A 13,990-nucleotide genomic window follows, 5' to 3' on the forward strand; every position below is an offset into this window, starting at 1 on the left:
TTATTCTTCAACTTGTGGCACGCACACGAAAATAAAGATAACTAGAAATCCACATTATATATAGATATTTGCCTTTTAGGATTTTTAATCGTTGTTCATATACAAATTGATTTAAATGATCACTGATGGTGAAGCCTCTTGAATAATATACGCTTTGGTATTTTTGCTTTGTCTCCTTATGCCCAACAACACAAATAACCTTTTTTTTTAGCTTTTTTAAATATGGGATCCATATATTGAACAATATGATTTTTAATTAAATAAGGTGTATTAAACTGAAAAATAAAAAAGCGAATGAATATATATATGCATATGTGGTTACCATATGTTTAATTCAAAACATTTAGTATAAATGTATCATAGATAAATTTATCAAAAATATACAGTTGGTGGCAAGAATGAATTTTCATCAAAGGTAAAATTAAAAAATCTTTTCACAGGTCTTAAATTATTGTCGTTCACTGGAGAATTAATATTATCGAGGTCAAAATCGAATTCGTCTATTTCATTTAATTCTATTTGATGGTTAATAGAATTTGTATATATTTCATGTCTTGTCTTATTTTTATCGTTTGCTATTTTGGGCTGGTATTTTTCGCCATTTTTTAGTTCATTTTTATTACTTTCATATTCTACATTATTAACGCCATCGCTATTATGCAATATTTCGGAATTATTTCCATAATTTTCATTGGATACACTATCCATTTTTTATATTTTTAAAACATTTAACAATATAGTTTTTATGCTTTCAATACGATAATTTAGAAGGTATGAAACTTTTTTTTATGTAATATTAATTGAAGAAATTCTATTAGTTTGTATTTTTACATATAGCTTGTTATAATTAAGTTAAACATCATAAATTTTGTATATCATTGTATGATATATGGATTTTATGGATAGTATAAATGCTCTAACTAAGCACATATGCTTGTCTTTTCCTTTGTTTTTTATTTTTTATAAATATTTTTCTTTTCATCATAAATGTATTTGCACATTATTATTATATTTGCGATAATTATGGTTTATAAAATAATTAGTATTTCTTGTAGGAATATATGGCATTCATATAAACATTGTATGTGAAGTAAATTTTAACAGTAAATGCATAATGTGTGCAAAGACAATCAAAAAAAATATTAAAAATAAATGTGGGTATCTCATTTAATATAAAAATGCTTCATTTGAATATATAAAAACAAAAATATAGAATCGGTTTTTTATTGATAAACTCTTTTTTGGTATGTTAATGCACTGCATAAGAGTTCGGCAATATGTTGAAGAAAAATATAAAGCTGAAAAGCTATAAGATGTTTGTGCATTATAGATGTTAATGCTTCTTAATTTTACTTATATAATTATACATATGACTTTTTGTTACTACTTAATGCTTATGTAAAAGTGTTATAAAACAATTGCATGGTATGCAGATATCGTGGATAATTTAAATAAAGCAATTATTTTACATTATATTGCTGGTTTTATTGTTATATATATTTTTAAACTATGGAAATGAGTAGTTAAATTAAAAGGTGAATACAAATTTATTGTAATGCATTTATACCACGATGCTTAGATAAATTTCTTATACAAATAATGTTAGGATGACAAAACGATGATTATCGAACCCATACAAGGGGAGGTCATATATGTATCTTGAGGCTATAGGTGCTAAAAGAATCATGATATAGCATCTAGCTATAGTCAGATAAAACAGTTTTTACTGATGGACTCACAAATAAAGCATATCTTTACAGTATGCAGAGGAGTCGAGCTCAAAGAGCAGCATCGCGTGTTTTTATAGGCAAGTAAATAAGAAACCGAAAATTTGAATTGACATATACGATTGAACAATTCAAATACTTATGCACAATAAGTATTCAAATTTATTTAGAAAATTAGTGGCATATTTTTGTTTTTATTGAAACGGCCCTAAAGACAAGATAAAATGTCTTTCCCGGAAACTAATATAGAATATTGATTTAGAAGGGGATGTTATTTATAATATATTGTTTCTCTTTTTTGAATAATTTTTCATCCTTATCATGGGTGAGAGATGTTTTAGGATCTTTTGGAAAATAGTGTTTTCAATTATTACATGTAGCAATAATTAAATTGTTATTTTCTTGTTTATATGATACTTTATTTGTGTGTACAAATGTAAGGGCAATTACATCGATGGAGATAAAGAATGGATTTAGATATTTTCCTTTTTTTAATTTTAAACCGTTAACATAATTTAATAAATTGGTATGTTTGCTACTTTTTGTTATGTTTTAATTTCATGGGTGATAAAACAAAACTCCAATATATGTATTCTTTAAAATAAAAAAAAACAATTATATATTCATACCAAGCAAATAAATATTTTTATTGTGTGTTAAATTGGAAAAATAAACATATATGAAATGCAATAATTATCCATCCTTTTTTTTGAAAGATAATGATATTTTTAATTTATAAAAAATTATTATTTCACAAAAAAAATAAAGTTACATAAACGTATTTAAAGCCAAACATAATAACAAATATTATTACACATATATACATAAAATGGTCATATTTGTACCCATTTTAAAATTATAGTACAAATTATATATGCTCATATGATATAATTTTTTATTTTACATTTGGCATTTTTAATAGTAAAGCCTCTATAAAAAATTATATATTTTTTATTGTAAATAAAATTTCTTTCCCTCCAAAACAGTACATACAATATTTATATTATATATATTATATAATATTTATCTGTATATTTATGATTGAAAAAATATTATACATTTTTAAAATTGTTAATTTGAATTTAATTATGTTTTTTATCGTTTAATGAACAAAATATAATTTATAAAATAAACTAATATAAAATATTAATTTTTATTATTTTTAAAATTCATAAAAAATGTCACAAAGACCAGAACCTCAAGTTGATGTCCCTCCTGGTGATTATAAAAAGGGAGCAAAAATTTTTAAGGCAAAATGTGCCCAATGCCACACAATGAATAAGGGTAATATATTTTTATCTTATATATATATTTTTTTTTAATGATTATGAACAAGTATTTATATAGGTCAATATCCTCATAAATGTATTTTTTTATGAGTATACTCGGCTTGTATATGCGTATGCATGTGTATGTATTGACATATAGATATGATGCTTTGACATGTGGTCATAAGTCTATATTTATATGTATTCCAACAAATATTATAGAATATACATATGAAAACCGTTTTTTTTCATAACAATTTTGTATTAACATTTTTGCAACTATTTTAATTACACTTTTTTTGTTTAAAAGGTGGAGCTGTTAAACAAGGGCCAAATTTATATGGATTTTATGGTAGAAAATCAGGAGAATCGGATTTTCCATATTCCGATGCAAATAAGAATTCTGGTATAGTATGGTCTGATAAGCATTTATATGAATATTTACTTAACCCCAAATTATACATTCCAGGAACGAAAATGATTTTTGCTGGTATAAAAAAAGAAAAAGAAAGAGCAGATTTGATTGAATATCTCAAAAAGGCTTCTTCAGAATAAGCCAAAAATAAAAAAAGGAATGGCAAAAAAATAAGATACAAATAAAAGAAAAATATAAAATTTAATTGATAAGACAATATTTTAAAAAAAATGAAAGAAAATAATAATACCCTTTTTTATTTTTTTGTATTATTTATTTTTATTCTGAGCTTGTTTTATCAAATTATGTAATAAATACCAGACTATAATTTATTATGTGCAATCATGAAAAACCGGAATGATTCTATAAAGTTTTATTATATCTGGAATTAATACATTTTATGTATAAATAATATACATATTTAATATGAAAATTTTGTTTTATTATTTTATATTGATATATTTTTAAATATGTTATATCTATTGTTTTTTTTAAATAAAAATAAATAACATTATATACCCCCCGTTAAAAATTACTCAAATACATTTTGGAGTATTTATAAACTTAAAAAAAAATATATATAAATATTTCTTTAATGGTTATTTAGTAGACATATAAAGGAAAGCACATGGGTAATATTATGTTTCCATATTCAAAAATAATCAGATATATGTGTAATATGCAATATGATTAATCCATGGATGCATGTCTATGCCATTTCAATAGATTTTGTAATATGCACATCCTTTAACAAATTTAAGATATGTTCGATTTTGCTTTCTTCACACCTAAAAGAGAAAAAAGTAGTTAGAATATGTGTACCGTTTCGTAAGCAATTGCACACAGACATAAATGTAATTATCTTTGAATGTAAAATAAAAATATTTGTAGCATACTTTTTATCGTCATAGTTCATAATAACATATAGATCAACAAAATTACTACACTTGATGTCAATCATTTGTATTTTTTCTTTCTTATCTATATTATAAACATTTATATTTTTAAAAAAGTTGACAATTTTATTAAAAGTTTCATCAATTATATGTTTAATTTCTTGATAATCTTTATTATATAATTCTTTTGATATTAAATGAGGATTTGTATCAATAATATATTTTTGTAAGTTTTTATATAATATTTTATCTGATACTAATTTTATAAAATTCTTTTCATATATATCTTTAAATGGGTCATCTGTTTTTATTATCAACTTACTGCATAGATATTTATCTATATTTTTTGAATATTCCAATTCCTTTTTAATTACTACAAATGCTTCGAATTTAGTTATATATTCATCTTTTCCTAGAATTTTCATCTTTGGATTTTTTTTTCAAAAAATTTATTTACAGTATTGCTAATTTATATGATGGCGGAAAATGCAAGGTGTTACAAAACAATTAGCTGGCTTTGAGTGGAGCCTATATGCATATTCCTGTATGCATGGTTTTGTTGTTTGTTTGTTTGGTTGACTTATTTGTTTATGCAGTATTCATATTGATGGGGAAAATAGCTGGAAGTATATAACAAAAATGATGACAAATTTGATTATATATATTTGGCATTATTAAAAAGATTTCGACATTTTCTATAACTTCTTTGTGGTAAAAGGAAATAGAGAAGTATTGATGCCCGTTCTTTTCCCTTTTTATAATATATTATTTTTTATTGTGTATTTTTAAAAAATATATAATTTTTTGTTTTTTAAAGTACATAAAATTGGCTGAAAATTTTGATATGTGCTTAATCATTTGAAATGGTACTTTAAAAATCGGATATTATATTTACACCTCTTAACATTTCATTTTAGAAAAATTTGGAAAAATAACATTTTGTATATGGAAAATTTTAGGATTATTTTGATGGAATATATTTGCTATATTTATTCAAAGCATATATTAAGTTTTTACTAAATAAATACAAGATAGGTATGCATAAATATAAATATTTTTTATTTTGTATGGAGATATGCAATATGGGGTAAGCACCTCTAAATTGTGTTTGATTTGATGAAAGAATATTATTAAAAGAAGTTATAGAAAAAAACAATGGTATTAAACCTGCCATTTGATTTAGTTTTTTAACATTTAACAAAATAAAATATAAAAAATGAGATGGATGAGGCAAAGTTATTAGTAGTTCTATTATATGCTTTTGAGGCTAATAATAATGTAGGCAGATCAATAATCCTATGAAAATATAGAGGATTTTGAAAAAGGTGTATAATAGGGGAATACTTATTTAGTTGTTTATATACAATTGTAATGTTGATATTTTAAATTCTATGTTTTATATGATGAGACATGTGTAAACTGTTTTAAAGAATGACTACTTTAATTTTGTAGGAGGAATATTAAAAAGGGTAATTAAATATATGCAACATGTTGAAAAATATAATATCAATTATGTATTTCTTCCATATATATATGCTAATAGAAAATAAAATATGAATACAAATATAAAGTATTATCAATTTTTCAGTTTATATGCAAATCATTGTTGACAAATTAAAAGTGGTATTATCATATTAAGTGTCTTCCAACTATTATAAAGTAGTGATGTTCTGAATCTTTTTTTTAAGCCAACTTTGTTATCAATTTATTGGGGAAATGTGTTGATATTAAAATTCATAATGCAGTTTCTACTATGTTTATTATTATTTAAGAAAGCCGAAAAAATATGTAGACATTCAGCATAAATGTGTATGCATATCTCTATACACATTTGCAGTGTTTTTAATTCTATAATTTTGTAGTGTATTTTCTTTTTTACTGTTTAAATTATTTCTTTAAAAAAATTTGAACAATGTAGATAGTCATTTTTCATGAAAATTATATAAGGAATTAGGCATAGTAACATTATTTTGATTTTATCCTATTTATTTGTTATATTTCACATAATAATTTCATTTTATTTTTTTACTTTTTAACATAATATTTTCTATTATACTTATGCCTCTTTAAGTATATTCTCTATTTTTATTTCCATACCTTTTGATGCATTTCTTCCCTATTTTTTTAATGCATATATTTTTTAAACAAAAAATGCCCGTAATAGTGATCATGATGCATTTAATGGATGAACTATATTTTCATTTTTAAAATTAAAAATATAAGAAATAAAAAATATAAAACAAGCAAAAACATTAAGGATTATTAAAAAAATGGCAACTGTATTAAAAGGAAATAAATGAAATTAATAATTTTACGTTTTCTGCTTGTCTATATTTTTATATATTTTATTATTATTTCATTTTTTATTGTATTTTAAATATTATTTTCAAATTGAACTTTCCTATAAAAAAGGTATATCCTCATGGCTATTCTTATTACATTGGAGAAGGTATGCCTTCATCTTTCATCGTGTTTATGCATTTGGATGTGTATGTATGTATGCTCAAGTTATTGTCGTTTTTTCTCCACATATACTCTTTTGTTTTATAGGAAAATGAAAAACTTAAGAAGCTAACTGAGAAACTCTTATATTTATTGAACAAATATAGGCATGCTTATTTAATGTCTATTGATCTCATAAATTTTTACGATGAGATAATTGAAAAAAGAGATGATAGTAATTATAAAGAATTAGAAGAGTGTTATAAAAAAAAGAGACCATGGGAAGGTATAATAGACGAAGAAATGATAATTAGGAAAAAACTGAAAAATAATTTATGTTATTATGAAGGAAAGGATCACACAAAAAAAATAAAAATTACAGAAACCGCTGATTCGGAAACGTTGCCTAATGAGGGTAATGATGGTGATGATAGTAGTAATTGTAGTTTAATCGGCGATAAAATATTTAAGGGAGATGATAACAATATGGAGAGTGAAGATGCAAAAGATAATAAAAATACTTCGGACTATGTCAGTTTAGGGACTTTAGATTTTAGTGCATATAAAGAAGACGCAGATGGGCATATTAAATATTGTGAAAAAAATAAGACAGATATAAAAGTTGATAAAACAAAAAAAAATTATAATAATGTTTCAAAATATGTTCAACAATCAGACATTAAAAAAAAAAGTGGATTGAATCAGTCTATTTATATGAAAAGTCATAATGTAAAATCATCACAAATTCGTATATTACCACATATGCATAAAAGTATATATAATGCAGATAATAGTTTTTCTAAATTAAATTCTTCTAAAAAACCTAATGTATTAAATAGTTATAAAAGTGTATATATTAATAGTAATATAATGCATAAAAATATAGGAATAGATAAAAAAATAATAAAAAATGAACTAAATAAAAATGATTCTTCGCAAAATAATAATTTGAAGGGCTTAAATAAGAGTGTCTATATTGGAAGAAGAGAGAAAAGTACTTTTACCACTACTAACAGTATTATTGTTCCTAACAGAAATAATAGAATGAATGGTCCAGTAAATGAAAGCCTTCTTCTTACTAATAAAAATTCTTTAATAAATAAAGATGGTATAAAAAAGCAAGAACTATTGAATAAAAAAATGAGTGTAATAAAGCCGAGTAATACTCATAATAATAATATTCCCCTGAAAAAAATGAATACCTTAAGTATTTTAAAAACTAGCAATTATATTAGTAATAAAAATGGATTAAATAAAAGTATATATTTTAGTAGAAGCAATACGCTAACGAGCAGTGATAAAAAGAAAAATATCAATGATTCATATGCTGATCAGGCAAAGGTTGGTATCTCTGGAGATAGTAATTTAAACAGAAAAGCTGGGCATATGAGTAATTTGAATTTTTTGGGAAAAAATGAAGTTCAAGATACTGAGATTTCAAAAGAAATAGGAATTACGATAAAAGATGTAGAAATAGAGAAAATCGAACAAAATAGTAAAAACATTTTTGGGGGTGAAAAGTTGGGGATTGAAAAATCAGATAGAATAAATTTTTCAAATGTTCAAAAATTATCATATAGTCCATTAACATTAGAAGACATTGAAAAGTTGGTTGAAGATGAAGAAAAGGACAAATATAATTTAAAAAGTTTAGTTTGTTCATCAGAAAAAAATCAAACTTATATTAAAATAGAAAAAAATTGTGATGATAATGGTGAAAAGAGTGAAAAGATACCTCAAATAAATGAAATAAAAAAGGAAGACAAGATAAATGGGGATAATAATGAAAATAGCCATCTTTTGACGAATACAATTAATAATGATATTATAAATAATGAGATAGTTGAACATGTTGGAAAGCCATTAAGTGATGACCTTATAAAAGTAGAAAAAAATATTGAAGAAAAATCAAGTGAATATGTACAAATTAAAAAGGAGGAAAATATTGTGATAGAAAACAGTTCTAACGAAATGGGTTACAATGAAAAATGTAAAATTACAAAAGAGGGAGAAGAGGAAAATATGGGCATAGATAATATGAAGAAGCATGATCATTCAGTAATTTCATGTAAATATGAAGAAATAAATCGGAAAAATATTATCTTGAATATAAATGATGAAATCAAGGGAAAAATAATGGAACGGGGAGGCGTCTCTGGAAAAGTTGTGAGTAATAGTGATGAAAATGTGTGTAAAAATATGAATGAAAAAAAAATGCTAATATCTGAAAATATTCGAAAAAATTTAATGTCATCTCTAGAGAAAGAAGCTGGTATCAAGTGTAGTAATGTTAATGATCGAGCTAATTTAAATATAGAAATAGATCCTGATTGTGAATATGTATCTCTTGATATTTTTAATATCGATTTAGCTATTAATGAAGGGCTATATAATTATAAACAAAATGAAGAAAGCTATATTGAATGTGATGAACAAATAAAAGATATAAAAATATATAATGATATATTAAAAAGTGAAAAGGAGATATGTTCAGATTTATTATATATAAAAAAAGAGAATAAATTTAGTAATAATTCTGTTATTATATTTAAAAGTTCTAATGAAATAAAAGATGAAATAAGTAAATATGTTGGTATGTCTATATTTGATTGTATCAATAAATTTATCATACCTACCAGTTCATTGGTTAATGATAGTAGATTAAGTATTTGGTTTACTAAAAAACGAAAAAATAATAATATGAATAGAAATAAAGGTAATAATTTCAACCAAATAGAAAACTATAATGATGATTCTAAAATTAGACGCAATTTTGTATTTAAAAAAAAATCCGAAGGAAGATTAAGTTGTATGGGTTTTTTTTCACAGCCCATAACTATCATGTTATCATCATTAAAAAGACGAAGTGAATTTGGAAATTTAAAAAATATAATTACATCGATTATATTATGCACATGTGATTCGTCAATGCTGGAAATAATATTACATACGATACCAGAGGAAAATAGTAAAAATTATCAACTATGGAAAACGTCAATAAAAAAGTTGTATACCCTTATAGGGGATAAAAAAAAAGAGATTCTTCGAAAGATGATTTTCTCTGATAAGGATAAAACGTGTGAAACTGATGAAAAAGAGGAGGGGGAAGGATATGATGAAAATAATTTGATAGAGGAAAAAAATAATGACCTAAATTTAAAAACATATGATTTTATGAATACTATGGATAATAATGGATATCGAAATTTTTTTAATTCATCTTTTTCATCAGAAGCTGGAGGAAATACTCCAATTAATCAAAATAACTATTTTTCAACAGTTCCACTTTTAAAAAGTGATGTAAAGACAGAAAAAGGTGATGAAGAGAAAGAAAATAATGTTAATATATTAGAAGATGAAAAATTTTGCTTATTTATATGTACTATAAGTGACATACATAAAAGATTTCAATATTTGTTGTTGATTGAAAATTATGATTTTATATATTCTGATTTAATTAAACATATTCAAAACAAATTAAATAATATTGATTTAATAATAAATAAGCATATGCTATTAAAGCAACTTTTTTGTAATGTTTTATTTCTATGTAATTGGTTAAACGAGCCTAAATGCTTCAAATGGTTTCAGTGGAATGACGTATTCAATAAATTATATAATTTAAATGGATTTTTAGAAAATGGAAGGATATCAAGAGAAAGATGCATAATGCTTCTTTTAGCTGAGCATACAGGTGAAATATTTACTGAAAAAGAATTAAAGGAATTAAAAAAAACAAGTAGGCTGCGTATTAAAGACCTTTATGACAAATCTATCGATTTTATTAATTGCTTTTTGGAATTAAAGAACCAATTAGAAACTGAAGAATTTAAAAAAAGTTGTTGCATTTTTAGCAGTGAATTAGAAGATGTAGGATTTGAAAACTGTTCAGATAATTCTTTAAACGATAAAGTATTAAAAGATGATAAATTTTTGGAAAAAGTTAAAGATTTTGTAAATAAGTATTATAAACAAATGGTATACATTATTTGGAATTTGGTATTGCTGATAAAGAAATATTTAATAGTTATGATTTGGTTAGGCGATGTTAAACCATTTTATCCCCTTTTCAGTTACTTAGATGAAGGAAAGAAAATAAAATATTCTGAAGATCTGTTTGTAAATTTGTCTCATTTTTTTGAGTCATACAATAAATATTTTAACATCGTAAAAAAGGGTCAAGAGGAGCTACAAAAAGAAATAGGAGATACTAATGACCAAGGGCAAAATGAAAAAACAAAAAATATAGCATTAGATAATAGTGACGATTTTATTTTTTCTGCTGATTATTTTGAGAAAAATATTCAAAAGGATGTTCATGGTATTACAAACGATTCGAATTACACACATTTTAAAAGTGGAAACAAACAAACAGTTGAGATAAATAATCGTAATTATAACAACAGTAGTGAATATATTGCTAATAATTCCTATATAGAAAATAATGATATTAGTATTAAAAATGGTAATAATGTAAAAGGTGTTCCATATTTTATGAAAAATAATGATAATTCAAAAACAGAGAACTACGAACTAAAACATCGAACATCCCTAACAAACACAATAGATTATGGATGTGAGATACGAAGAAAAAGTATTGAAAAGGAAAAGGGGAATAATAACAAATTTATTAAAGGTGCGAGTTTTGAAAACATGCTTGAAGCAGAATTTGATTCTTCTGCTTAGGGTATAGTAAAAGCGATATTTTTACTATTGTTTCAGTAATGTATACAGATATATGAATACATATACTAGTACGTAATGTTTTATAAAATCATTTGTTATGTGTGCTATAAAAGTGTGTTTTATTTTTTTTTTTGTGCTTTTTCATAAACAAAATTTTTTACAAAATAGAGATTCGAATAGGTTAGTTTAAATAGTATTGAACTTTGTTTTATTTTTGAATATGTTTTAGTAAGGTACAGAGGAACTTACTCGAATGTGTTTTGCAATGCCTGCATTAATGTGTGTGCATAAGCATATATGGGAATGTTGTAATAGTATGTTAGGTAAAAAACTTTGCACATTAATTGGGCATTCTTTTTGAGGTATTTCATTCTATGATATTTATTTAAATATCATTTCCCATCGCATTTATTTTATTTAATTAATTCACTCTTTTAGCTTTCTTACATTTTTAATTAAAGAAGAAATATTTCATTTTTTCATGAGCCCTTAGAGATGTTCTTAAATTTTTAGGCAACAAAAAAATACTTTGCATGAATATATATGATACACTTATTTTATTAGCAACATATTCAAGTTATATGCATGTAATGAGAATACCTAGCCTTCGCATTTTAGTAGCTAAGGTAATATTTTTTTAAATGATAAATTTTTTTTCTTTTAATTTTATACTTATAAAAATCAATATAAATGGAAAATAATAGTGCGCTAATATTTGGAAAATAATTTAGCCTTTTCAAAAAATGTACAATTTTTCCCCATTATACGTATAATTTATTTACTAAGTAATTCTTAATCATTTTTACAATATTATTAGCAGATTAAAAAAAAAAAAACGTTTTTGCGTCTTCGTCGATAGCTTGTTAGTCGTATTTTATTTGTTTGGCTTCTAAAAAAAATTTTTTTTTGCAATTTATTATTTTTTTTTTTTTTTTTTTTCTATTTAAGTTAAAAGTTGCATGCTTTTTATTTAAGCTAAATTATTTGTATTTATGAATATAATATTTGTTAATATTTGCCGTTAGCATTTTTTCCATTTTTTACGTTTATTATATGCATGCTTCTTGATTTTATGATATATTTTTCCTATTAAGCATATTGGCACAATGAGTAAGCATTATTTCCATACCCTAGATGAATATACTGAAAATATCAAACATAGTGATTACTCAGCATTTACTACATTCAACCCGAAGTTATCAGAATGGACTATACTAGCCTTAGCATTAGGATTTATATTTATGGTCATACTCCGCTATTTTGTTGCAGGAATACGTACTAAATTAATATCGAAGGATAGTATTTTATATAAATATTCCAGGTCCTCAATATTGGATCAACTAAATAAAAAATATGATATATCTAAAAAGGGGTGTTTATATAAATGGAAAGAAAATTTTTGGTTTGGTTTATGGCACAGTTTTTCTCTCATATATAATATTGCTTTATTGGTATCAATGTCTGGATACTTAACCAATACCGACGGATGGGTTAAAACGTGTTTTAAAGAACCTACTGGAAAATGTTTTTTTTTAGTTACAGAAGATGAATATAATGATAATAAAAAAGGATGGCCATATATGTATTTAGATAATAATGTTCATTATTTTTATATAATGCAAATTTCATTTTGGTTATCATGCCTTTTTTATCTAAAATATGAAATAAAAAGAAAGGATTATTATGTATTTATAATACACCATTTAGCAACATTAGGATTATTATTATATTCACAATTTTTTAATTTATGGAGAGCTGGATTAGTAGTATTATTTCTTCACGATATAGTTGATGTTTGGCTTTATGTTTCCAAAACTATAAATTACTCAAAACCAAAATACCAAAAACCATTGACAATTTTTTATTCTTTTTTTGTTTTATCTTTTTTTTTCTTTCGCATTATTTTGTTTTTATTTTATTTAGTCATTCCTTTAAGTAATATTAATATGATTAAATCATATACTGATGGGTTTATTAATTCACATAATGATGCCCCAATGGGATATGTCCCAGTTGCTTTTCTTTGGATGTTGATGGTAAGACGAAGATACACCTTTTATCATGTTTTTATATATTTACTTATAATACCCCAGAGAATAAAATATATTGAGGACATACTATAATTGAATATCATGCCCATATACATAATATTTTTTTTTTATCATATTTAATTTCCTTTCAGATGATGCATTTTTATTGGTTTTACTTAACTTTGAAGATGACTCGTATATTTATCGAAAAAACATATAGTAATACAATTGAAAAATATCACAAAATGAGTATAATTTGAAACTGTATGTATTGAATGTGCCTGCATATATACATAATATTTTTTTATTTATTTTTTAGAATCTAATAAATCTGATATAGTAGACATACGCAGTGATAATGAAGACGACGAAGATGACGAATTGAATGGAAAGGAACTTCAAAGTTAAAATGATGAAACACCAAAGGGGGCATACCATTATGCTTTTATCTTAATGATAATATGTTAAGATTTTGTCATTGAATTTAGTTTTTGCCCTTTGCTTTATTATGTATATTCCTTTCGAA

At 23.9% G+C, this 13,990-nt stretch overlaps 5 protein-coding genes across 5 annotated transcripts; 3 read left to right on the forward strand and 2 right to left on the reverse strand.

Moving 5' to 3' along the window:
- Positions 1–176: 176 nt before the first annotated feature.
- PCHAS_1038700 (conserved Plasmodium protein, unknown function) lies at positions 177–708 on the reverse strand (the record flags this gene model as incomplete). Its single annotated transcript, XM_741051.1, has 2 exons — positions 177–275; positions 385–708. 2 exons carry the CDS (start codon positions 706–708, stop codon positions 177–179), a joined length of 423 nt encoding a protein of 140 aa, XP_746144.1.
- A 2,197-nt stretch (positions 709–2,905) lies between these two features.
- Positions 2,906–3,550, forward strand: PCHAS_1038800 (cytochrome c, putative; the record flags this gene model as incomplete). The annotated part of the gene is made up of 2 exons (XM_741049.1): positions 2,906–3,011; positions 3,306–3,550. 2 exons carry the CDS (start codon positions 2,906–2,908, stop codon positions 3,548–3,550), a joined length of 351 nt encoding a protein of 116 aa, XP_746142.1.
- A 569-nt stretch (positions 3,551–4,119) lies between these two features.
- Positions 4,120–4,731, reverse strand: PCHAS_1038900 (DNA-directed RNA polymerase II subunit RPB4, putative; the record flags this gene model as incomplete). Its single annotated transcript, XM_741048.1, has 2 exons — positions 4,120–4,198; positions 4,307–4,731. 2 exons carry the CDS (start codon positions 4,729–4,731, stop codon positions 4,120–4,122), a joined length of 504 nt encoding a protein of 167 aa, XP_746141.1.
- Positions 4,732–6,728: 1,997 nt separating this feature from the next.
- PCHAS_1039000 (nuclear formin-like protein MISFIT, putative) lies at positions 6,729–11,434 on the forward strand (the record flags this gene model as incomplete). The annotated part of the gene is made up of 2 exons (XM_016798468.1): positions 6,729–6,755; positions 6,857–11,434. The coding sequence occupies 2 exons, from the start codon at positions 6,729–6,731 to the stop codon at positions 11,432–11,434; spliced, it is 4,605 nt and encodes a 1,534-aa protein (XP_016655671.1).
- A 1,106-nt stretch (positions 11,435–12,540) lies between these two features.
- On the forward strand, positions 12,541–13,872 carry PCHAS_1039100 (translocation associated membrane protein, putative; the record flags this gene model as incomplete). The annotated part of the gene is made up of 3 exons (XM_016798469.1): positions 12,541–13,470; positions 13,617–13,683; positions 13,784–13,872. 3 exons carry the CDS (start codon positions 12,541–12,543, stop codon positions 13,870–13,872), a joined length of 1,086 nt encoding a protein of 361 aa, XP_016655672.1.
- Between the last annotated feature and the right edge of the window lie 118 nt (positions 13,873–13,990).

The sequence above is a fragment of the Plasmodium chabaudi genome (genome assembly GCF_900002335.3).
Source record: "Plasmodium chabaudi chabaudi strain AS genome assembly, chromosome: 10".
NCBI classification, from domain to species: domain Eukaryota; phylum Apicomplexa; class Aconoidasida; order Haemosporida; family Plasmodiidae; genus Plasmodium; species Plasmodium chabaudi.